General features: G+C 41.7%; 1 protein-coding gene across 2 annotated transcripts in view; it reads right to left on the bottom strand.

The window, feature by feature from the left end:
* sema4c.L (semaphorin 4C L homeolog) overlaps positions 1–19,846 on the bottom strand; it is a 30,959-nt gene extending 11,113 nt beyond the window's left edge. Inside the window, exons 1-3 of one of the 2 annotated variants that reach the window (XM_018250825.2) lie at positions 19,502–19,846; positions 17,479–17,580; positions 644–776 (exon numbers count right to left, since the gene is read on the bottom strand). In XM_018250825.2, the coding sequence (XP_018106314.1) occupies positions 644–737 (94 nt within the window). In that variant the 5' untranslated portion in view covers positions 738–776; positions 17,479–17,580; positions 19,502–19,846. 2 annotated transcript variants of the gene reach the window in all.
* Positions 19,847–24,457: the final 4,611 nt, after the last annotated feature.

The following is a 24,457-nucleotide window of genomic DNA, read 5'->3' on the forward strand; positions in this document are numbered from 1 at the left end:
CACAAGTAACACACATAGTTAAAGGACCAATAATATCAAAAAAAATTCAGTTAGTATACAACAAAAAAAAAACCACAAAGACAAATTAAACTTTGAAAGCTATAAGTCTTTATTAAGAAATAACTTACCGAAACTCTGCTTGTGCTCCTCTTCAGAAAAGGCGATCCATCGTGTGGCGCTCGATTTCTTCTCCCTGCCTTTCTTATAGGAGGAGAAATTGAGCGCCGCACAATGGATTGTCGCCCTGTCACCTTTTCTGAAGAGGAGCGCAAGCGGAGTTTCGGTAAGTTATTTCTTAATAAAGTATGAGCCATTTCAAAGTTTCATTTGTCTTTGTGGTTTTTTTTTTTTGGGTTGTATACGAATGAATGTTAAATTTTTACTGGTCCTTTAAAGATTTAGCAGTATTTCTCCCCACAGACCGCTCCTAGCCAAGCCAGCAATTGGTCACATGACACGCCATATCGCAAGGGGCAGGAGTTATAATTACTGAATGACATCAGTCCCCTATGGAGTCCGAGAGGAACACAAACAGGTGACATCAGGCACAACCTGGATCAATTGTTAGGAAAATGCTTAAAGAATGGGCCGAGTTTGGCGGTTCCAGCGGCAAGTGCAAAGTTAGCACCCATAGGTCACTCACCATGGTAGCGCACGGTTTTCCTCGGTGTCAGGCCCCATTCCCAGGCCTCAGCTCTGAGCAGCAGTGCCAGAACAAAGAAGCAGCTGGGAAACATTGCCACGACGTTCAAAGCACAACCTCTGCCTTTGGAAGTCTGCAGAGAAAAAGAGAAAATTATTACTTCAGGGCACAATGACTCACGTGAAACTTAATAGCGCAGATTTTCTGCTCATTCTAAACACTCTCACGAACAGGGCCCTCACTCTCTCCTCCTCATGCAATCAAATCTGTTCCTATGCAGAATTCACACAAGAATAGCTATATTATATATACAGGTATCGAATCCGTTATCAGGAAACCTGTTTTCCAGAAAGTTCTGAATTACGGAAAGGCTGTCTCCCATAGACTCTATTTTGCACTTGATCACAACTAAGATCTAATTAATCCTTATTGGAAGCAAAACCAGCCTATTGAGTTTATTTAATGTTTTAATGATTTTCTAGTAGACTTAAGGTATGAAGACCCAAATTATGGAAAGATCCGTTATCGTCCAGAGCATTCTAGATAACAGGTCCCATACAAAAAAAAATAAATAGTAATAATAATTATGTGTGTGTGTGTGTATATATATATGTACTTATGAAGGATCCGCACATTTTTATCCTAGAAGGGATAAAAATGTGTTTTGTTTGAAAATAAACACTATTACTTCACTACAGAACAGTGTGTGCTGATCCTTCGTAAGAACATATATGATTTATTGATCATGCACCACTGGCAACATCTGTCTGAGTGCTGGTACTGTGGGACTATATATATATATATATATATATATATATATATATATATATATATATATATATATATATATATATATATATATATAGTTTTCCAGATAAAGGATCTTTCCGTAATTTGGATCCTCATACCTTAAATCTACTAGAAAATCATGTAAACATTAAATAAACCCAATAGGCTGGTTTTGCTTACAGTAAGGATTAATTAGATCTTAATTGAGATCAAGTACAAGTACTCTTTTATTATTAAAGAGAAAAAGGAATTTTTTTTTTTTTAAAATTTAGATTATTTGATTAAAATGGAGTCTATGGGAGACGGCCTTTCCGTAATTCGAAGCCTTCTGGATTGTGTGTTTGTGTGATTGTGTGTGAGTGAGTGTGTGAGTGTGTGAGTGAGAGTGTGTGTGTGTGTGTGTGTGTGTACACATGTATTTTTAATACACTTTTGAATTTTTCACCAAAGGACTCGGTGTTGCTTGTCATTTCTTCTTTATTATTCATTTAATTTACCCTGCACCAGAGGACTGACGCGAGAGATGCATAATGCCTGTAGAGTGCCTCAGAATATGCAATGTATAAAGGAAAACATTATTGGTCATTCAGTGCAATTGCAATTGATGAAAGCCCCCAACAGTCACTCTGCAGGATGTTATAGTGAAAATAGAGGAAAAGATCCAGGGAAGCCAGTTGTTTTATAGAACCCAGCAACTAACGTGTTTATTATTATCTCGCTCAGCCAATATTTTTTTGCAAGGTATATTTAGCAATATAACTCTATAGGGGCTGTCTGATATCTTTGTATATAGAGATTTCCAAGGATCTGTGGAACCATAAGGACACTTGTTGTGGAAGGCTGGTGGGAAAGCCCTCACCTGTCCAGAATATATAAGGCTGGTCCTGATATATCCATGCTCCCAAAAGCCTACAATCATTCATTTCTGGCAAGGGAGATGGTGCATATTTAGAGGTACTGCTGTTTTTACCCTGCCCGATCGGCATCTGCCCGACTTTCAGTCAGATATCGATCGGGGAAGCCCATCAGAAGGCCCCACACACGGGCCAGTAAGATGCCGACTCTGTCTGTCGGCAGCTTTTATCGGCCCATGTATGGGGGCCTTAACATAGCAGATCTGTTATAGCATACAATAGTATTTTACATAGTGCATCTATTATCTGCTATGTAACCTGAGCCTTGAATGGCTGCCCCATGACTACACAGCAGCTTTTATAGTAGTCTTTCCAAAGCAAACACACCACTTGTACCAGCGCAGGAAAACAGTACATTATATTTGCATTACTTTAAAACACTTCATTTTGGTGTTACTGTTCCTTTAACCCTGCCAAACAGGTCAAACCACTTTAAGGCAGCCTCAGACTTATCTACGTTCATAAAACACTTGTAATTATTTATAGCAAGAGGAGTAAATACATCCTTAAGGGAACTACAAGAAAACATATTGCATAATTCTTATTAATAATCATTAGCGTACGCAGATCTATTGTAGTCAAATGACACCTGTAGCCAATAAGAATTTACAGAACACTCATCTATAAATTTAGCGGAGAACTCAAACAGAACCACATTGAGCATCAAATGCAACCGTTTAGACTTCCTTGGAAAATGACTACTACCTGTCAAGGAACAGAGGAAATGAGAAAATAGCAACAAGATAAAAATAGTAATAAAAACAATATAAAAATAGTAATATACAGGGGTGGAAATACCACTGTTTTTCCTGGCCAGGAAGTAATTATTACAAAGGAAAAAATGGTTTCCTCCTGGCTCACCAAGCAATAAACAAAGCATCTTGGGCTCGCTACAAGTACCTGTGCATCCGTGTTGCAACAGGGATTTTCCACATTGCTCCGGGTCGTGCCCTTGGCTGAAACGATTGTGTAATAAATGATTTTATTTCTTACAATGGGCTTGCGGTTCTATGAAATGAGAACTTTAGGAATACTGGTTTCTTGGCCGGCTTTCATGCCAATCACACTGGGAAGGTGGTTTAACAAGTGCAGAAGAATCAATAGCTATATAGCAATAGGTCTCTTGCACTTCAAAAGCAGTGTGTTATGGGGTAACGTTGGACGGAGACCTAGCAACGCTGCAACACAAAATAATCGTATAGGCCAGCTACGTGCTCTTCCACGAGACTCTCAGGAGAAGTGTCATGCTTCACAGGCAGCAATGCACCTACACTCCAAGTTAATGTATCTGACAGAGATGTGCAACCTGCAGCCTCTACACCAGTGATCCCCCAACCAGTGGCTTGGGAGCAACATGTTGCTCACCAACCCCTTGGATGTTGCTCCCAGTGGGGAGATTATTTTTGAATTCCAGGCTTGGAGGCAAGTTTTGGTTGCATAAAAAACATAAAAAAAAATGTACTGCCAAACCGAGCCTCCTATAGCCTGCCAGTCCACATAGGAGCTGCCAAATAGCCAATCACAGCCCTTATTTGGGACCTCAGGAAGAATTTTCATTCTTGTGATGCTCCCCAACTCTGTTTACATTAGAATGTGGCTCACTGGTAAAAAAAAAAAAAAAAAAAAGGTTGGGGACGGCTGGTCTGCACTGTAGGAGTCTGCGATGAGGGCCTGTTCTTCAGTATGACTTATACAGATAGTTTAATCCAATTCTTTTTAAAATTAAATTATCCAACAGTGCTTCACTGCAACCAACTGTGCCGAATAATCAATAACTTGGGCAAAATTCACATATCTCAGGGAACTGGTCCATTTAGACCAGGTTAAGGATGTCATGTTACAGAGACTTCCAAGAATCATCTTAGGTGCAGGATAAGTGAGGTGTAACATCTGTCTTGTGGACCTTCAATTCACAGATCTTTGCTTAGCCAACTAGAGGCTTGCCAGCCAACCTTTTCATTGGTTAATTGGCTAGTACACAGTGAAAGAAGAGCAAACTCTGCAACTAGGACAATTGACTTGAAGGAAACCACATACACCCCTTCTCCAACCCTGCCAGGTAAATATACTTCACAAGGATCTTATCCCAGACCGGAAGATCAGCTCTCACGTCTATTATTCCAACTGGCTAGGTCTGGCTTTTACATACTACCTCTCCTATTACATGGCTCACGGCCAGGGGGGATGGAATACTCTGCCCTTTGTTAACAAATAGTAGCTCTCCTTGGGTTTTCCCTCTTTTATGTCACATATCACATTGGTGTCTCAAGTACAGCTGCATGTTGTAATGTCAGACCTGATGCCGACAACCTCCTCCTCCTTCAAATTTCAGCTGTGAACTACTGTTTCCAGCATCCTCAGCCAGGTGGTAACAACCACCAGAAAATTTAGTGGCACTTGACACAGATGCTCCCTATGCATCATATTCAGGCTTGGGGTGCATTTATTGATTTGGTTGCACTTGAATATAAATAACCAAAAATCACCAACATCAGCATCTAAAGAAAGAAAAAATAGGCACTAAGGCAGGAAGGGGGATGTAAGCCCCATAAAAGAATTTGCTTTTGCAGTTGAGAGGAGAGCTCAGGGAGCGAGGAAGTGTGAGAGTCAGAAAGGGGGGGAGGGTATTAAACAGGATACACTTCCTGGGGATTTCGTTTCGCACATTTCCTCCAGCCAACAAAGCCACTCTTACCTCCTCCCCACTGGGATCTTACTGTAAGGAGAGCAGGTCTGACTAATATCAGCACAGAGAGGAGGGGGGAACAATAGCCTGCTGCTATAAACAACAGTGCGCAGATTTAAAAGGCCTCGGCTGTATTTCCACTGCACCTCTTAATGGGAAATGAACTGAAACCTCAGGATATTTAGTTAGAATTTAGACTTTATGGATCACCCACAGGCTGCAAAATCAATTGACTGGATATGCCTGGTGTGTGCATGTATATAGAGGTATGGGACCAGTTATCCAGAATGCTCAGGAGTTTTCTGGAAAAAAGGGTCTTTCCTTAATTTGGATCATCACACTTTGTCTACTAAAAAGAATTAATTTAAACATTAAATAAACCCAATAGGATTGTTTTGCCTCCATTAAGGATTAATTCAATCTTAGTTGGGATCAAGTACAAGGTATTTATTTATTATTACAGAGAAAAATATATATATTTTTTTTTTAAAAAAAATGGGAATTCTTTTCGGCATGTTGAGTTGATGGTGCACGTTTCTAACAGTAGGGATACACATTTGACATTCCCCACCCTGCACAAAGGCAGCTATTGTCTCTGCTGTGCTGACATGTGCCCCTACACATTGGCATGAATATGTATTGCAAAGCTGGAGGGGAGAATTCACTCAACATTTTCTGGATTTCTGCTCAATTCAAATTTTTATTTTTTCACGGTCCCACGTCTGACCTTTCATTTCATTCTTCACAGATATTCAGTGGGACAAGAATTTCAGGCTCTCTCATTCAAAAGCACTCTAGAACCTGGCATGTAGCAGGGACACAAGGTCATTTTGGGATAGGCAATCCAGTCCTTACCAAAACAACAACTCCCACAATCTCCATCCCTGTATCATGTCAGCACAGTTTCACTCTGGGACAATTCAATGCTAAATATGATGGTGTAATCTGCGGCAGAGTCTTTTATTTAAGCCCTGTGCATAATTAAATGCACACAGAGGGCCTGACAATGCAATCAATAGAGCTGTGCCCTTCAAAGAACACAAGATTTGGGAGAGGCTGTCATTTTCAGAATGTCGTTAACACAGCAGCAACAAACAAAGCAGCTGCCAAATAAGAAAGCCATCTGCAAAACCCAGTTATCAGTATAAAATGTGACTTCGGCCAAAACAGAGGCCCCCGGCTTTGGTCATAGCAAAATATTTCAATAAGCGGAGTGGAATCCCCTAATAAAATTGACTGAAGGGCAACAAATGGTTCTTTACCATACAACCACGGTCAGACAGGCCTTAGTACCAGGGATCTCCCTATGGACCCCAGCCATGGAAAGGCCCCATCAACTCCATCTTGTTCCCACCACTGGCTTATACCAGGTCAGGTTCTCTAGTGGGCCCTGGGAGACCCAGTCCAACAATGTGTTTAAAATCTCCTATCCAGTTATAGGGTGTACCCTCTCATCCAACTGTAAACAAGTTAATGATATGTAGCAGCAACAGCTCCCTGCCCTCCTTCATGTGAGGCCCAGTTGGACAAGTTTCTACAAACACACTTGCACAAGAAGCAAACGGCATAAATATGAAATCATGTCTGTAAAACCCTCATTTTATAGAGCCCTTATAAAAACACAAAAGCCTTTATGAAAGGGAGAGGCAGCTGTCAGATCTACAGCAGCCAAAGCACAGAGGCAGTCATTAGAACAGGGGACAGCCCAGCATTTCTCCTGACCCTAAATACCCTTATCAATCCCACTTTCACCACCAGCAGGACTGAACTTGCCTCTGCTATATGCTCTCTATACTCTTCTATCCTTAAAAAGCATACTATTAGGGGGAAAAATAGGCTGCACTGGAATTTGGTCTAATGGTGTAGACGTCTGGCTGTGCTTTATTTGTAGCACCAAAGTGCAACAGAGACTCAACCACTTGTGAGCAAACTTTTTTTTGGAGAGGGGGGCAGGCACACTTTTGACAAACCTTGTGTTCTTTGAGCAAAAGAAGCAGATAATGCCTGCCAAGGAAAAAAGTCACATCCAGTAAGAACTTTCAAATAAACCATAACCATGTCTAATGATCATGATGTCAAACACTACATCGAGCCCCTAGAGGAGAAGGCTGAAACCCTGGATTTAATACAGACACAGGCTACATTTTAGTTCTGTTTTGTGTGTATTTAAGGGTCCGACCGACCGGACCAATGGCGCCCAAGGCAAATATCGGTGCCCCCTACTTTCCCACACCATTACCCTTGCCTGGGAAAGCCAACTGGACCAGAAGAGAGACAAAGAGCTGGTCTAATGATGATATGCTCATATAATGTGATTTTTCAGGAATTGTGCCCTCACCCATTCTTAAAGCAGTTGAAGCCCCAGGCAGGTGTCTTTCCATAGATCCAGTTGTGCAGATTCATAAGCACGCAATAAGTTCATTATGACTTAATATTAGAAGAATATTACCTATTATATAGTATATGATACTCAATACTATAATTATAGAACTGAGGAACACAAAGAATGGCCTGAAACCACAAATCCTAGAGATACAGATGAGACTTGTAAGGTTACCAGTAAATCCTCCATCACAGATTTATTGGTTCACCGTCTCCCTTTATACCACTAGCAACAACTGAATAAAGGATATTCTATACATGGGCTATATTACCGTGACCAATGTGATGGCTATGCACAGCAGCACGGATGCACAGGCATTTCTCTAGGGTCACATAATGGCCAAGTTCTAATGACAAAGCACTTTGGTCTCATATGATTCCTCTATGTATGGGTAAGCTGTAAGCTCCAGGAATCTTGGACATCCACATGCCCTGTATGTACTTGACACAAAATCAGACCCAAGATCTTGCTACCCCTTCAACTCATGGCAGAACCTCTACTAAGCTATAAGCTACTAGCAGTCGGCCTATCTTTACTCCAAGTTGGAAGCTCCAAGTATCAGGCTTTCCAATAAGATGCAAGTTCCTGCTTGAAGGCTTTTTATATGCACAATGGAACTGAAAACTCCCAGAGGCCGGTTATTATGATATTGTGGGGTTTCAGTGTCAGGCATTTGTGGTACTTAAGTGAGTTGAAAGCAACCACTGCCATGCCTTCACATAACACTAGTATGGGGTTCCTCAATCTTTTTTTAAATATAAAAAGAGCTTGCATGAAGAAGGTTCCAGGGGATGCCAGATATGGGCTGTAATTGACTATTGGAAGCTCCTATGTGGACTGGTAGCCTAGATAGTAGGTTCTGTTTAGCAGTACACTTGGTTTTTACGCAATCAAACCAGGAATTCAAAAGTAAGCACCTGCTTTGAGGCCACTGGAAGCAACATCCAGTGGGTTGGTGAGCAACGTTGCTCTCAAGCCAGTAGTTGGGGATCACTGACCTAGTAGGCTGTACACTTCTCTCAGCAGGAGTTTACATATCTCCAGTGGGTTCTATGCTGCAGTTGAAAGGCTTTCACATACCTCCAGTGGGTCCTCATAACAGGTCCTATAGTGGTTTGTCAACTGCCTGTTTCAGGATCTCTAGTGGCTTGTAAGCCGATGGTGCAGGCTCTCAGGTCGGCAGTATGTTCCAGTGAGCGACCATGTCCTACTCAAAGTTTACTGGGTTTTAAGGTGTGTGATGATGATGATGTGCCTACATTAGGATACAATGCCAAACGTTCTGGTGCTGTACCCCCCCCCCCTCAATATTATTTTGTAGGCATGCGGTGGTAGCAAGTAACGTCCAACAGTATAGCTCGGACATGTAACAGAAGGCTACCTTCAGCAGTTAGAGAGATGCTGGAACCCCCAACAATATTCAAAGGGTTCCAGGTAATGGCTTTATTAGCTGTCAAGCTCCTTTATTGCTGGAAAACAGATCTTAAGACTCCAATGAATTGGTCCATCGTGGCCATAATGTTAAAATAGAAGACAGAATTGCTCTGTGCATGCATATTTTTGAAGCCTTTTATATTCATGTCTGCTTATTTGAACACGGCAAGGGTCAAACATAGTTGAAGTGTATACATGTCACACCTAGGCAGACTGGCAGTGTACTGATTGCCTCTCCTTTAAATCAAAAGCAAATTGTTGAAACATGTAGTCAATTATTATTATTATTATTATTATTGTTATTATTAGCATATTCTACAGTGCTGCATACATACATATATACGGAACAGTATTGACAGCTGCAGTTGGTAAAATGGGGTCTGGCTCAATAAGGCTCACAATCTAAAAGGAAAAATGACATAAGAATGATGGAGAATCTGTCCTGCATTGTATATTTGGCCTGGAAGTAATTTTCAGGGATTTAAGCAGGCTTTCCTGGCGTAGCGTATTCATAAGTAAGGACTGGGCTGTGGTTTGCTGCAAGTAAATGGGACTATTTGAAATGAGTAATTCAACCTCTTCCGCATCTCCTCCCTCCATCCTTCTCCAACTGTCTTTTAAAAATGCCTCTACCTCTCCAAAGGGCTCTACCTGGCTCCACCCCCTCCCAGGGCTGAGATGTCAAACAGACCACCAATAACCGTGTCTAAAATCTTCCTTACTGGACACAAAGCTGTTAACCCACAAGCCACCGAGGGAGGGCCTCAATCAGAGTGAGGGCCTCTAGCTGTACTGCAAAGGATGGAGAGTAAAACAGCAAGTACAGCGAAGAGTTAAGTTAAACACTTGCCTTCCCCCATCATCCTGCTGCCAGGAACTCTGATGATGATGATGCAGGAAGGTCTTGAAGGCAGAGCACAAATCCATAAAGCTCAGTGTTGCAAGACTGTCTTATACAGAGAAGATGCACAGCAGTGACATCAGCTTGCCAGACATATGTTAACCGTCTCATATCTGGAATAATATTGAACAGACGGCCAGCCAGAGGCAATCACCTGCTAGCAACCAGCTTTTCTGCAATTCAGTAGCCAAGGCAGGAGCTTTGGGAGCAACGGTTGCTTATTAATCATTACTTTTTAGCTTCTCCTGGACAGGCAATTATGCTTTTATTCTGTCATTTATACATGTTTTAATTTTTGCTTTTCTATTCTACGTTATTTAAATCTTTAAATCGAAACCAACACTCTCCCCGTCACTCACACACATGGCAGCCCTATATTGGGATTCTTCAGATATTAACTGGGCAGGCTCAGAAGAGGACAGTAGATGTGGCACAAGACCAACAGGTTCTCATGGGATCTGAGCGTCTACCCGAGACGCTGAATGGTATGGCCCACCACTTGATGCAGAAGAAAACGCTAAAGATCATTATGGATAAACTAAGACAATGGGCACTGGCGCCTGCTGAAAATAAGCAGGGGAACATCTGAGAAGCACCCCAAACTGTTGCCTGCTGCCGCCCATTCACTTCAATTGGGATCAAAAACATAGCCAGAAATACACCGTGATTGCCGAATATACATATATATATTAATATTGACCATATGTTCTGTTAATGCTTTTGTGTCAAGATAACAAATCCCTGGTAGATATAAGAACTACAATCAACAGTAAAATCCATTTCCCACTGCAACACATTCAGTTACATTGAGTAGGAGAAACAACAGCCTGCCAGAAAGCAGTTCCATCCTAAAGTGCTGGCTCTTTCTGAAAGCACATGACCAGGCAACATGACCTAAGATGGCGCCTACACACCAATATTACAACTAAAAAAAATACACTTATTGGTTCAGGAATGAAATTTTATATGGTAGAGTGAATTATTTGCAGTGCAAACAGTGTAATTGAGAAATAAAAACACCATAAAAATCCTGACAAAATCCCTTTAAAGGGGAACTCCGGCTTCCAAACCAAAATTTGATAAAAAGCCCACATAATACAAAAACCCTAATATACCCATCACAGTTAGCGGTTTCTTCAAAAAGTATGAATAAATGCCATTTTCTATGCTGAAATCCATCATTTGAAATCCTGGCAGGCAAGGAGGGACTAAACACTGATGTTACAAATTGTAACAACTTCACAGTTTACAAACAGCATGCAGGAACTACATAACCCATAATGCATTGCACTGTGATGTTCCTTTCCTATCACGTGTGCAGGGAATTGTGGGGTTTGGAGGATGCAGGTTGGGGACAGCTGGCTGTTGAAACAAAGTAACAGTAGTCAGCCAGCTCAGCAAAGTAGTCAGACCGATCAGCAGGAGCTTAGGGAACTGTCAGAAACCATTAAAAATCATGAAAAGTCTGCATATTTTTTAATTGATGTATATTGCAAAGTTGCTTGAAATTATGTTAACTTTTTTAGTTATGTTTTTGTGGAGTTGCCCTTTAAGTGCAATAAACAGAAAGTACCTTATTTTCCATTACCTCCAGTGCAGGTAAAGCAGCACACCTCCCCCAGCTGTAAGTTTTGACTGGGTGGGGCAGGGATCTGCTTCTATTAGACGTCAAAAAGAACCTTGTCAGATCTAATTATACAGTAGAGGTGTATTTGTGCATTGGGGGTAGGTCAACTACAATTTGCTGCACACACCTGCCTAACAAACCCTGGAGCGAGTAAATCACTATATGCAGGTATGTGTATGGCGCCTTTGTTTTTTTTTAAAGATGATAGACCATAGCAGCACTTGCACCGGGAACAAACCATCTGTTGGGACACGAATGCTAAAATACAAATTAATTTTAGAAGAGAAAAGCATGTTGCAACACAGAGATGTGTGTGTGAGAATCTCCACGCTATTGTAAAAACCAAGTCGTCTACATAACAGGCTTTTTATTTATTTATTTGTGCGGGAAAACTGAATGGAAATGTTACCGTTGCACATTAAAGGCATTGTAGACAAATAAAACATAATACATCATGTTCTCTTATGATGGATAATTTCAGGAGGGCTTATATAATCTTCTTAAAGAAAGAAAAACAGTTCCCATAATTAAATAGATGTCAAAGTTAAAAAAAAAAACATATATATTAAATATATATTTATAGTACATCCATCTACTCAACTATTACCTTCATATATTCCACTTAAAGGGGCAGTATATCTATCAACATGCTTACTGGTGCCAAAAGCCATATCCGCAGGCAGAGAATCAGCCCTGTATAGCATTAGCCTAAAACAAAACCTCCTTTCTAATCCCATCGCATGGCGTATTTTCCCCATTTCTGTTTCTCTGTCCTTTTTTTTTCAGCAGATCAAATGTATGAGCCTTATCTATTTAAACACAGTTATCATATTCCCGATTATCCGCCTCTTCTATGATTGTAAACAATTCCAAATTGACCAGCCTCTACTCATAGAGCTTTTATTCCCTTTACAGTTTAGCTGCTCCTCTTTGTACTTTATTTTTTTAAATACCCTATTTAAGGCACTGGATACCAAAACGGCACGGCATATGTTAGATGAGACTGATGCTTTGGAAATGTCAAGAACAATCTTCTCCTCTTATGACTCTAGCACACAAATCACACAGAGAAACTAATCTAGAATGTTATTAGTTTTACCAGATTTGGCCAATAGCCATTTCATGGAAATAACAGAAAAAAAAAAGCCTGACCAAATCTGGGTAGGCTTAACAACACTCCTGGCCAGATCAATAATCCTTTCACTGAAAGGCTGAAGGTTTCCATTGTTGACATTTGCAAACTTCAGTCTCAAGGGGCTTTAAAGGCCACTGCGCATGGGAAGTAATTTGAGAGAATTCCTTTAGCCAATAAAGTGGGAGTAATAAAAGAGCTCTGAAAAGAAAGAGGAAAAAAACAATGAACATGGGATATTTGACCAATCCACCTGTGCTGTGAAAAAATATTCCCAAAATATTCACCATCTCACACAAGCACATCTATTTTGTGTTTTGTGATTATTATTAACAAGCAGAAGGTTGCCAACAGGTCCACAAGGATTTGACGGTATTTGTGAGACTGGTTGCTCAGCGCTTCATCACTCACAGGGCCAGCCAATCTCTATTAGAAACCAGCTAGAAAAACAAGCAAAGAAAGCTGGTTTTCTAGATTGTCCTCCTTTTATTTAAAGGAACAATAACACCAAAAAACGGAAGTGTTAAAAGTAATGAAAATATAATGAACTGTACTGGTAAAACTGTTGCATTTGCGTCAGAAACACAACTATAGTTTATATAAACGAGCTGCTGTGTAGCCATGGGGTCAGCCATTCAAAGCTGAAAAAGGAGAAAAGGCACAGGACACACAGTAGATAACAAATAAGCTCTGTAGTATACAATGGGATTCTTCAGAATCCATCTACTGTGTATCCTGTGCTTGAATGGCTGCCCCCATGTCTAAACAGCAGATTGTTTATATAAACTAAAGTTGTGTTTCTGAATCAAACCCACCAGTTTTACCAGTGCAGAGCGACAGTACATTATATTGTCAATACTTTAAAACACTTTAAATTTTTGGCGTTACAGTTCCTTTTAAGGCCATGCACGGCCCAATCCATGCAGTATCCGACTGACTGGCCCGCAGGCCAAACAATCATAACATCAGAAAGTGAGGAGGAGCTGCAGAGATATGGCTCCTCTTCATGTCCTTTCTCCCTGGTACAAATTTTCCATAAGGAACAATTAGGGCTGCCGCCTAGCTGCTATTTCTCGGCCTGGCTTGTAAAAATGATGGTTGATCCCAATGTTATTAATAGGGAAAAAAAAAACATATATAATAAATATATAGGCCGGTGTTTTTTTCCAGAAAAGGTGGCTACCCTAGGAACAATAATCCTCGATCCATCAGGATTACAGGTCTCTGGGGCCCCACAACAGGCTATACAGATGTTTGAGCAGTATGATCGAAATTGGCCAAAATGCCCACCCAAAACTAAGCAAGTACAGCCAGCATTCATTTCTAAAACATTGGCCGAGCCAATAACATTCTTGCTAGCAAGCAAGGCCAAAAGTCAAACCCAACCAGTGGCTCATGAGCAACATGTTGCTCACCAACCCCTTGGATGTTGCTCCCTCAAAGCAGGTGCTTATTTCCTTACTTGTCTCCAATTCCAGGTTTGGATGCTTGACAAAGGGGCGTGACCCCGAAACGTTGCACTACTGCATAATAAAATTGCAAGGGCTTGCCCTGCTACTACAATTCCTGTGTGCCGGTGAAATGCTTCTTACCCTTGTTGTGAGGCTGCCGATTCCTCTATCACTGGGCACCAGGATAAGAACCTTTGGGAGTGTGTGGTGTGCGGCTTCTCCATATTCTATTGTCCAATTCCAGGTTTGGAGACAAGTTTTAGTTGCATTAAAACCAGATGTACTGATACATAGAGCCTCCTGTAGGCTGCCAGTCCACATAGGGCTACCAAATAACCAATCATAGCACTTATTTGGCACCCACCCACTATTTTCATGCTTTTATTACTCCACAACTCTTTTTACATCTGAATGTGGCTCATGGGTAAAAAATGATGGGGACCCTGCTTTATGGTAGCCAACCTAAGAGGCCGGAAACAAGGTGCTTCATGGTCCTACTCATGCTGAAGAGCTTGCTAATGCCACGTCTACTTCTGCTATGCCTGTTTGTAAAATTAAATGACTATACAATACAACACAGCTCTAAACTAAAAAAAAAGCACCTGCCATTTTTCCTGCTGTGGCTACAGGGATTTGTTATTTTGAGATCATAGTGGAGCCTTGAGAAACCACGGCACAGTGGTGCTCCTTCTCTGTGAGCAACAACCGTGCCAGAAGAATTCATGCTTCCCAAGCCAGATACAGAAAAGCCTCTGTAACAATGAGCCGAAGTTTTATTTCTACTAAAGAGCCTGTGAATTCATGGAATGGCCTCCCGCTTTGGAATTGCCGATGCTTCTGGTGGTAATTAAAACAGGGTTACCAGAACCCAGGGAAACAGCACAAGAAACCAATAGTGCATTGTGAGCAAAGAAGAGTTTCCGTTTTCTCCCCCCCTCCCATGCAGATATCCATGGAAAAAGTCATATTTATGTAACCGACACGGAAGTGTTCCTATTAAAAATCTACTACTATACACATGACGCACATGAAATGCAACAGGAAACTACTGTGTCATCGCTGAATAAGTATCAACCGTCCACATGTCATCAAAGATATAAAACAGACCAGACATATAAAGGGGATACAAACACTTTTTAAGCACAATTTTAAGCAATTTCCTGCTATACCCTAATTACACATCGTCAGGGGCTTTCGCAGTTATTTGCGAATGTATTTGCGATTGCAAGCAGCATCTGTTTGACATGTCGTGGGGCCGTGGAAGAAGTACGCTTCCTCCAGACATAACTGGTTTCCACATACGCTGTTTTAGAAGTCAGAACCGCCAGTGCAAGGTAATAGCAAGAGACAGACAGGCCCTGCTTTCAACAGCAATTACATTTACAGAGAACTTTTTATACCACTGAGAATGTTTAATGGATGCATATCGGAAAAGTTAATTATTGCTTTTAACATCCCTCCTTCTTAAGACCACTCTCTTAAGATTCTATTAGTCACTCCATTAGTCCTTGGCAATGGCAACAACGGGAATACAGGATTTTCTCACTGATGACTTGAAGATATAGTTGATGTCTTGACATTGTACAGGGCACAGAATGCAGAAACCAGTGGGGGGGGGGGGGGGGGGGGGGGTGTGTGTGTGTGTGTGTGTGTGTGTGTGTGTGTGTGTGTGTGTGTGTGTGTGTGTGTGTGTGTGTGTGTGTGTGTGTGTGTGTGTGTGTGTGTGTGTGTGTGTGTGTGTGTGTGTGTATGTATAATAAATGCTATTGCATATGTACCCAAAACAGGGGTTATTTTGTTACAAAGTTATGATCATAAAATTGATAAGCCACCATACCACGTCAAGGTAAACCCCGAATGGCGGACAGCTGCCGAGCATAGGTACTTATCAATTTTATGATCATAACTTTGTAACAAAATAACCCCTGTTTTGGGTACATATGCAATAGCATTTATTATACTTATATATACTTTAAAGCCTTTAGAGTGCTCCCACAACCCCCCTGTTTTGATATTGTATATATATATATATATTTCTTTATTTTTTTCAAATATATATATATATATATATATATATATATATATATCAAAACAGGGGGGTTGTGGGAGCACTCTAAAGGCTTTAAAGTATATATAAGTATAATAAATGCTATTGCATATGTACCCAAAACAGGGGTTATTTTGTTACAAAGTTATGATCATAAAATTGATAAGCCACCATACCACGTCAAGGTAAACCCCGAATGGCGGTCCCTAACTTGTTTTATATTTTATGTGCATTTTAGCATTACCTGTAATCAATGTCCGTTGAACGCTGTTTTTTCACTAAGGGCATAGCTTCAGTGGTTGTAGCACCCCATACCCCCCCTTTAAACTAGTGGTGATCCTATGCTTTTAAAATTGGGCGTTTGTTTTGGGAATATCTCTCCTTTAAAAGCCTGATTGCTGGCTGGGGAGGATTTAGCCCTTAGTGAAAAAACAGCGTTCAACGGACATTGATTACAGGTAATGCTAAAATGCACATAAAATATAAAACAAGTTAGGGACCGCCATTCGGGGTTTACCTTGACGTGGTATGGTGGCTTATCAATTTTATGATCATAACTTTGTAACAAAATAACCCCTGTTTTGGGTACATATGCAATAGCATTTATTATACTTATATATACTTTAAAGCCTTTAGAGTGCTCCCACAACCCCCCTGTTTTGATATTATATATATATATATATATATATATATATATATATATATATATATATATATATATATATATATATATATAAATAAATAAATAAAGGGAAGGAGTGACATTTTACAGTCCACTGGTACTGATACTTGCCCAGCCCTGCTATTCCCCTGAGATGTTATTCCCACAGACTCCCTTGCTATTCACTAGCATTGCACGGATTTCATTCACGGATAATTCAAGGCAGAGGGCGTTAACTGTACAGAGGAATATATATGGAGGTTGATGGCACTTGCAAGAAAAATATAAGGGGAATGGTATAACGTGCAATATATGTTGCAAACATGGATGAAACATTGATAAGGAAAACTAAAGGCAAGGATTGTAAGTGCTATGGATTTTGTATTAAGGCATGGGGTTGCTGTGAGGCTCATTATAACGGAGTATATCTGGCCCCCAAAATAGCAAGGCTGGAGGTGTCCATAAATGCATACACTTTATATACAATATGTTACATTTTTGGTCCCCCCACCAATGGTCAGTTTGTTAAATCAGCCTTAGGTGCAATTGCACTATATTTTTACTGGACAATATGAAAAACTAGCCTGACTGGCTTGTGGGTCAGATCATAGGTAAATAGGCACATCAAGTAACCAGCACCCTAGGGTTTTGCTCTGTGCTTTTGCTGCTCTCGGAGCTTGGAGAAGGAAGGCAGCCATGGTAGAGCCCACAAGTAAAGCCTGTTATAACTGGGAACTTGCACCCTATACTCCTATCCCTAAGCCAAAAACATTAACTTTAATCTGGTCTGTTCAAGGACCGATGTCCTACCTGCAGGGCCTTTCTGTTCAACTACAATTCTCAGCACTCTGGATATCAGGGGACACTGGCGAGGTTGTAGCTTAACTGATGGACAATGGCAGTTTGGAAAGGCTGTAAAAATCACAATAAAATGAAGCACACCTTGGGTAGGGAGTAATTGTACCGCTTATTAACCTCAAGCCCTGAATTAATAAGGAACGTACGTATTGATGTTCTGCAGCCAACTCCCAGCATCCTCTAACATCATAAAGGGTTGAGGCATGCTGGGTGCTGTAGTTCACCAACAGCTAGGGGTACTGGGTAACAGTTTGCAAAGGGCAAGCAGGTAGGGTTGCCACCTTTTCTGGAAGAAATACCGGCCTTCCTATATATGTATCTTTTATCTATTAATAACATTGGGATCAATTAGAATTTTTACCGGCCATGCTGGTAAAATACTGGCCAGGTGGCAACCCTACAAGCATAGCCATGCAATTAAATGTTGTGTCCCTTCCAAGATTGGCTGCACATTTTCCTTGGTGTATACAGACTGCCCAATTCCACAGTAGAGTAAATACATCTGGTCTTTGCACCCCCCTCCCCAACACACACACGTGCAAGTTATTCCAGCACACAAACTAAAGCCTCCCCCCTTGCACACTTATACAAACCTCTCCCTCCCCTTTATACTATCCAGACCTCTAGCAGTCAGCAAAAAAATCCCTGCCCCCCAAACTAGTCTCTAGTACTGCTGCTGCTGCTGCACACTCTAGCACTGCTGCTGCACACTCTAGCACTGCTGCTGCTGCTGCACACTCTAGCACTGCTGCTGCTGCTGCACACTCTAGCACTGCTGCTGCTGCTGCACACTCTAGCACTGCTGCTGCTGCTGCACACTCTAGCACTGCTGCTGCTGCTGCACACTCTAGCACTGCTGCTGCACACTCTAGCACTGCTGCTGCTGCACACTCTAGCACTGCTGCTGCTGCTGCTGCACACTCTAGCACTGCTGCTGCTGCACACTCTAGCACTGCTGCTGCTGCTGCTGCACACTCTAGCACTGCTGCTGCTGCACACTCTAGCACTGCTGCTGCTGCTGCTGCACACTCTAGCACTGCTGATGCTGCTGCACACTCTAGCACTGCTGCTGCACACTCTAGCACTGCTGCTGCTGCTGCACACTCTAGCACTGCTGCTGCTGCTGCACACTCTAGCACTGCTGCTGCTGCTGCACACTCTAGCACTGCTGCTGCAAACTCTAGCACTGCTGCTGCTGCTGCACACTCTAGCACTGCTGCTGCTGCTGCTGCACACTCTAGCACTGCTGCTGCACACTCTAGCACTGCTGCTGCACACTCTAGCACTGCTGCTGCTGCACACTCTAGCACTGCTGCTGCTGCACACTCTAGCACTGCTGCTGCTGCACACTCTAGCACTGCTGCTGCTGCACACTCTAGCACTGCTGCTGCTGCACACTCTAGCACTGCTGCTGCTGCACACTCTAGCACTGCTGCTGCTGCACACTCTAGCACTGCTGCTGCTGCACACTCTAGCACTGCTGCTGCTGCACACTCTAGCACTGCTGCTGCTGCACACTCTAGCACTGCTGCTGCTGCACACTCTAGCACTGCTGCTGCTGCACACTCTAGCACTGCTGCTGCTGCACACTCTAGCACTGCTGCTGCTGCACATTCTAGCACTGCTGCTGCTGCACATTCTAGCACTGCTGCTGCACATTCTAGCACTGCTGCTGCACATTCTAGCACTGCTGCTGCACATTCTAGCACTGCTGCTGCACACTCTAGCACTGCTGCTGCACACTCTAGTACTGCTGCTGCACACTCTAGTACTGCTGCTGCACACTCTAGTACTGCTGCTGCACACTCCCTCCTGGTTAATGCACAGCAGCAGCAAATTGGAACAACAGAGTAGTTACGGTATTATCTTCCTTTAATTCTCCAGCAGAGAGAGAACCTGCCATAGAAAATCAGTTGAGCGCAAAGAATCCCATGTCAGGTTATAGTCACACAGTCATACACAGCAGCTGCCTCACCTGCCCCAGGGATCCCAGTCTTTGGCTCTGCCGATCTTTCAACGTCACCTTCCCTATTATATCCAGCGGCAATGTGTCCCAGTAATCCGCACAAGCGCCGGGGGTGATCCCACCGTGAGCAGCGGGTTGTCTCTATAGCTCCATAAGCACCGTCCCCCGGGCGCTACGAGTAAATCCCCTGGCGCAGGAAACAAAAAAAGAAGCAGAGCAGCGACGGTAGATTCCTTTGCGCTAGAGGCGCTCTGCACTATCCCCAAATACTGTGAGAAGCGCTTGTCTTCTATGTGAGCCTCTCGCTACAACACACACTAGTTACTCTCCAGTCCCCGCCTCTCCTGCCCGACTCTAACCCTCACCACACTGTGACGTCACTGGCGGCGGGAGGGAGTGGGGAATCCTTAAAGGGCTCGGATTTCATTAAAGCTTCCATTGTCCCAGATGAGCTGCAGGCACAGGGCAGAGCCTATAGACCCAGCGGGGGCACGTGTTGCTGTTCCTTCTTCAGCTGCAGTTACACTAATGCATATTATTATTATACTTTATTTATCTTCCCTTTATATCATTATATGCATTGCCTTGTGATGAGCCCAGTATAGGGGATTAGTGATGGGCAAATAAATTCGCCAGGCGCGAATTTGCTGCAAATTTCCGCATTTCGCCGCCACCGAATAAATACGTGAAACTAGAGACCTGCGCGCAACCAATTTCTACAACCCGGACCCGACCCGAACCCACAGCCAACAAATTTTCCCACTTTGATTCCTGCCTGACACGCAACTGCCTTATCCGCAAACCGCCGATCCCCACCATCAAACAGGAAGTGACGGCGCTGCAAACTGGAAGTGACATCATCCCATGGGCGGGGACAGAAAAAAGTTTTGTAAAACTTTGAAAGAAGTAAAATATAGACAATATTACATAAGATAAGAAATCTGGATGAGACCTGCAACCCAACCCGCAGAACACCTAACTTATTAGAATGTGGTAGTTGCTGCCATCTGTTGGAAAGTTAACATGAGGAGGTGAGCAGACACCTAGGGGCAGATTTATCAAGGGTCAAAGTGAATTTGAGGGAATTTCCGAAGTAAAAAAATTCGAAATTCAAAGTAATTTTTTGTATACTTCGACCATCGAATAGGATACTACGACTTCGAATTGACTTTGACTTCGATTCGAAGTAAAAATCGTTCGAATATTCGACCATTCGATAATCGAAGTACTGTCTCTTTAAAAAAAACTTTGACTTCAATACTTCGCCAAATTAAACCTGCTGATATTCAAATTCGAAGTTTTTTAATTCAATGGTCGAATTTCGAAGTTTTTTGTACTTTGAAATTCGACCCTTGATAAATCTGCCTCTTAGGGTCTGGAATGGCAGTGGATGTGATTTACTTAGACTTTGCTAAAGCATTTGATACAGTGCCACACAGAAGGTTACTGGTTAAATTAAGGAATGTTGGCCTGGAACATAGTATTTGTACCTGGATAGAGAACTGGCTAAAAGATAGACTACAAAGAGTGGTGGTAAATGGAACATTTTCTAATTGGACCAGTGTTGTTAGTGGAGAACCGCAGGGCTCTGTACTAGGTCCCTTGCTTTTCAACTTGTTTCTTAAAGGAGTAGTTCACCTTTAAGTTATCTTTTGGTATGTCATAGATTGAACAAATTCTATGTAATGTTTCAATTGGCCTTCATTTTTTCTATTTATTTTAAGTATTTGCCTTCTTCTGACTCTTTCCATCTCTCAAAAGGGGGTCACTGACGCCATCTAAAAACAAATGCTCTGTAAGGCTACACCTGTATTGTTTTTGCTGCTGAATAAAAAGCGAAATAACTCGAAAACCACAAATAATAAAAAATGAAAACCAATTGCAGATTGTCTCAGGATGTCACTCTCTACATCATACTAAAAGTTAATTTAAAGGTGAACAACCTCTTTAAAAAGTAAATTTTTTGTACATTAAATGGAAATATGAAGTTTTCTCCTCGAAAAGTCAAATTGTTTTCCAGATTCTATTTCCCACAATGCAAGAACGAACTGCATGTAATATTTCCCTTTATAAAGGCAGAGCTGTAGTCTATTCCCCACATCCTACAGTCCTGCAGGGAAGGACCCTTAGGACATGTCCAACAATTAACCATTTTCCATTTGGTTGCAGATAATGCTTGGAAGGTTTTTTTTTAGGTCTGTCTGTCTTGGCACAATGTTATTTCCAGACATTTGGCTCCTGATCGCTGTTGCCAAAACTAATAAGACAAAGGCACCATGATGGAAGAGTCATTCTCCCTGAGGCTACGTTGGTGCTGTGGCAGCAATTTATAAGGAAAATTCTATGATCTGTATCTTACCGGAATGCTGCCCACGTTTATATATTTCCCAACATTACTATCACACTCACAAACTTCATTTAACTTTATTTCTTGTTACCGGTTATAAATATGTTTAATTCCTGTCAAACAAACTGTACTTTTTTCATTTACCGTTTTTCTTTTTTCATTTACCGTTTTTCATTTTTCACCTTCTTATGTCTTTTTGAATCAGCTCTGGGTGGGGAGAGGGTCACCGACCCTGTAAACTGTTCTAAATTGATACATTTAGTTGATACATTTCTTATCTTTGTCCCTGCTAAGCAAAATCGCTGAGACAGCTGTAAAGGTCCCCATAGACGCAAAGATTTCTCTTGCCGAACTACCGATTTTAACGAAATCCGTCCAATCCTTCGAAATTATCGTGCAGTTAGTGGGATTAGAACGATCGAACATTTTACGATTTTTCGTCCGACATCTGTCAGGAAATTGATCAGCCAGGTTAAAAAATCTTTGTCGGTCCCAGTGCAATCTATCTATGTTTGCAGGGCCAAGCAGGCAGTTCCCCTTTGTTTTCCTGGCAAATTGGTCTTTTTAGTTTATGGTCAATTCGTACGATCGTACGATCGTTCCGAGAAAATCGTGGTCTCACGATGACGATCGGATCTATTAAAAATCTCAACATCTATGGCCAGCTTTAGACTTGATACAATACTTCCTAATACTCTTCGATTTTGGAGGAACAGTAAAAAAAAGGAAAGTGATTTAACTGAAAAATAAAGTGTTGAACAGCCCCTTTAAATTGAAGATATACCCCCTTTTTGACACAGGCTCATTCAGTTGGGTCTAGGTAGAAAAGGTAAATGAAAAAACACGGTATGAACTTCAGGAAATAAATATAAATGTTTGATTTATGTACACAGACATACCTGCCTGCACAGAAGAAACCCCTGTTATTCTGCCTCTGTTAAAGGGGCCATTGCCCCACCTCCCCTATAGGCTCAAACCCCTTCTTCACCTTGTTCCAATTGAAGTGAAGGATTCTGCCACCCGAAGTCCCTCCTGTTTTCGGAGAATCGGTGCACCAACTAACACGTTTTCTCCAATTTATATTCCCAACACAAAGTAGTGGTTCTGAAACCGTGGAGAAAGTCCCCTGTGGGACTTAGAGCAGTGGCAGGAGGTCTCAACCTGAAGGCTAGTTAAAGTGAGAATTGGGGAAAATGGCCATTTTCTATACTAGATACACCTTAAAGCCCAGATTGAAAGTTAGGGTGACGTGGGATGAATAAATGAAATTTGCTGTTCTAGACATTCTTGAAAATACAGCTGAATGACTGACAGATAGTTAGGGTGAAGTCCCATTTCTGCTGGCCGTCTCAAAAACTAGCCATACATGTAAAAGTTTTCTCATTTGGCAAAGTCTTGAAACAAGCAGTTCTTTTTACCAATATAAGGTGGTCAATGTCAGGCTGATCTGATTGTCTGGCCCTTGCCAATGAACTTCTTGCCACAAAGAGTTTTTTTTAACCTGCCTGCTGAGACAAGGAGACCCATTGGATGTCCTGATACATGGGCCAAGAAGTTGCTGTCACAATCAAATGGGCAGCTTTTATCGGGCCATGTATGGCCACCTCAAAGGGGTTGTTCACCTTTGAGTTAACTTTTCGTTTTATGTAGAGAGATATTCTGAGACAATATGCTATTGGTTTTCATTTTTAATTATTTGTGGTTTTTGACTTATTTAGCTTTTTATTCAGCAGCTCTCCAGTTTGCAATGTTAGCAATCTAGTTGCTAGGGTCCAAATTACCCTAGCAACCATGCATTGATTTGAACAAGAGACTGGAATATGAATAGGAAAGGCCTGAAGAAGAAGGAGAAAATCATTTTTAAAAAAAAACTATAAAAAATAAATAATGATGACCAACTGAGAAGCTGCTCAGAATTGGCCATTCTATAAAATACTAAAAGGTACTTAGAGATGAACCAGCTCTTTAAGGATCTTGTGAGATGAAACTGCGGCATCACCCCCTCTCGTTATATAAATTTATATACTGTAATATTGCTGTTCACAAGAATTCCCTTTATTATTATTTTTTTGTCATCTTTATTCTGAAACAAGCGCTGCTGGCAGTCTGATGCACATGGCATTGTAAGCAATCACCTACAGTACGTAGAGGCCAAATGTGGTACAATACATGGTTCTCTGTGCCCTGGGCAAGCCTCAGTCAACTAGATTGGTGGCCTTGTGCAGAGCGAGGACCTCTATCACTTATTTATTGGCTTTCTGTATATCCTCTGTCTTATCTATTTTAATAGGTGCAAAATTGTACCAGAACAGTAACCCATAGCAACCACTAGTTACCGGGACTATAATTCAAACCTTATTGATTGTATTAGCACGAGTGGGCCATGTTTGGAATCATCATGTCTTTGATGAAGTTGAGTGATGCAGAGATCATTCTTTATAATTCTTAAACTATCTGCACCAGTATAATCTCACCAAATATCCTGTGACCGTGTCTAAAATAATTTCTAGCTACGCCCGTGCACATGTGTCTTATCAGCGTCTCTTTCCCATATCAACGATGCACAGGGTTGATGGAAAATGCAGTTACAGAGGAAACAGGGAATTTGATCATTTTTA

This window comes from Xenopus laevis, chromosome 3L (assembly GCF_017654675.1).
Source record: "Xenopus laevis strain J_2021 chromosome 3L, Xenopus_laevis_v10.1, whole genome shotgun sequence".
In the NCBI taxonomy this organism is placed as follows: domain Eukaryota; kingdom Metazoa; phylum Chordata; class Amphibia; order Anura; family Pipidae; genus Xenopus; species Xenopus laevis.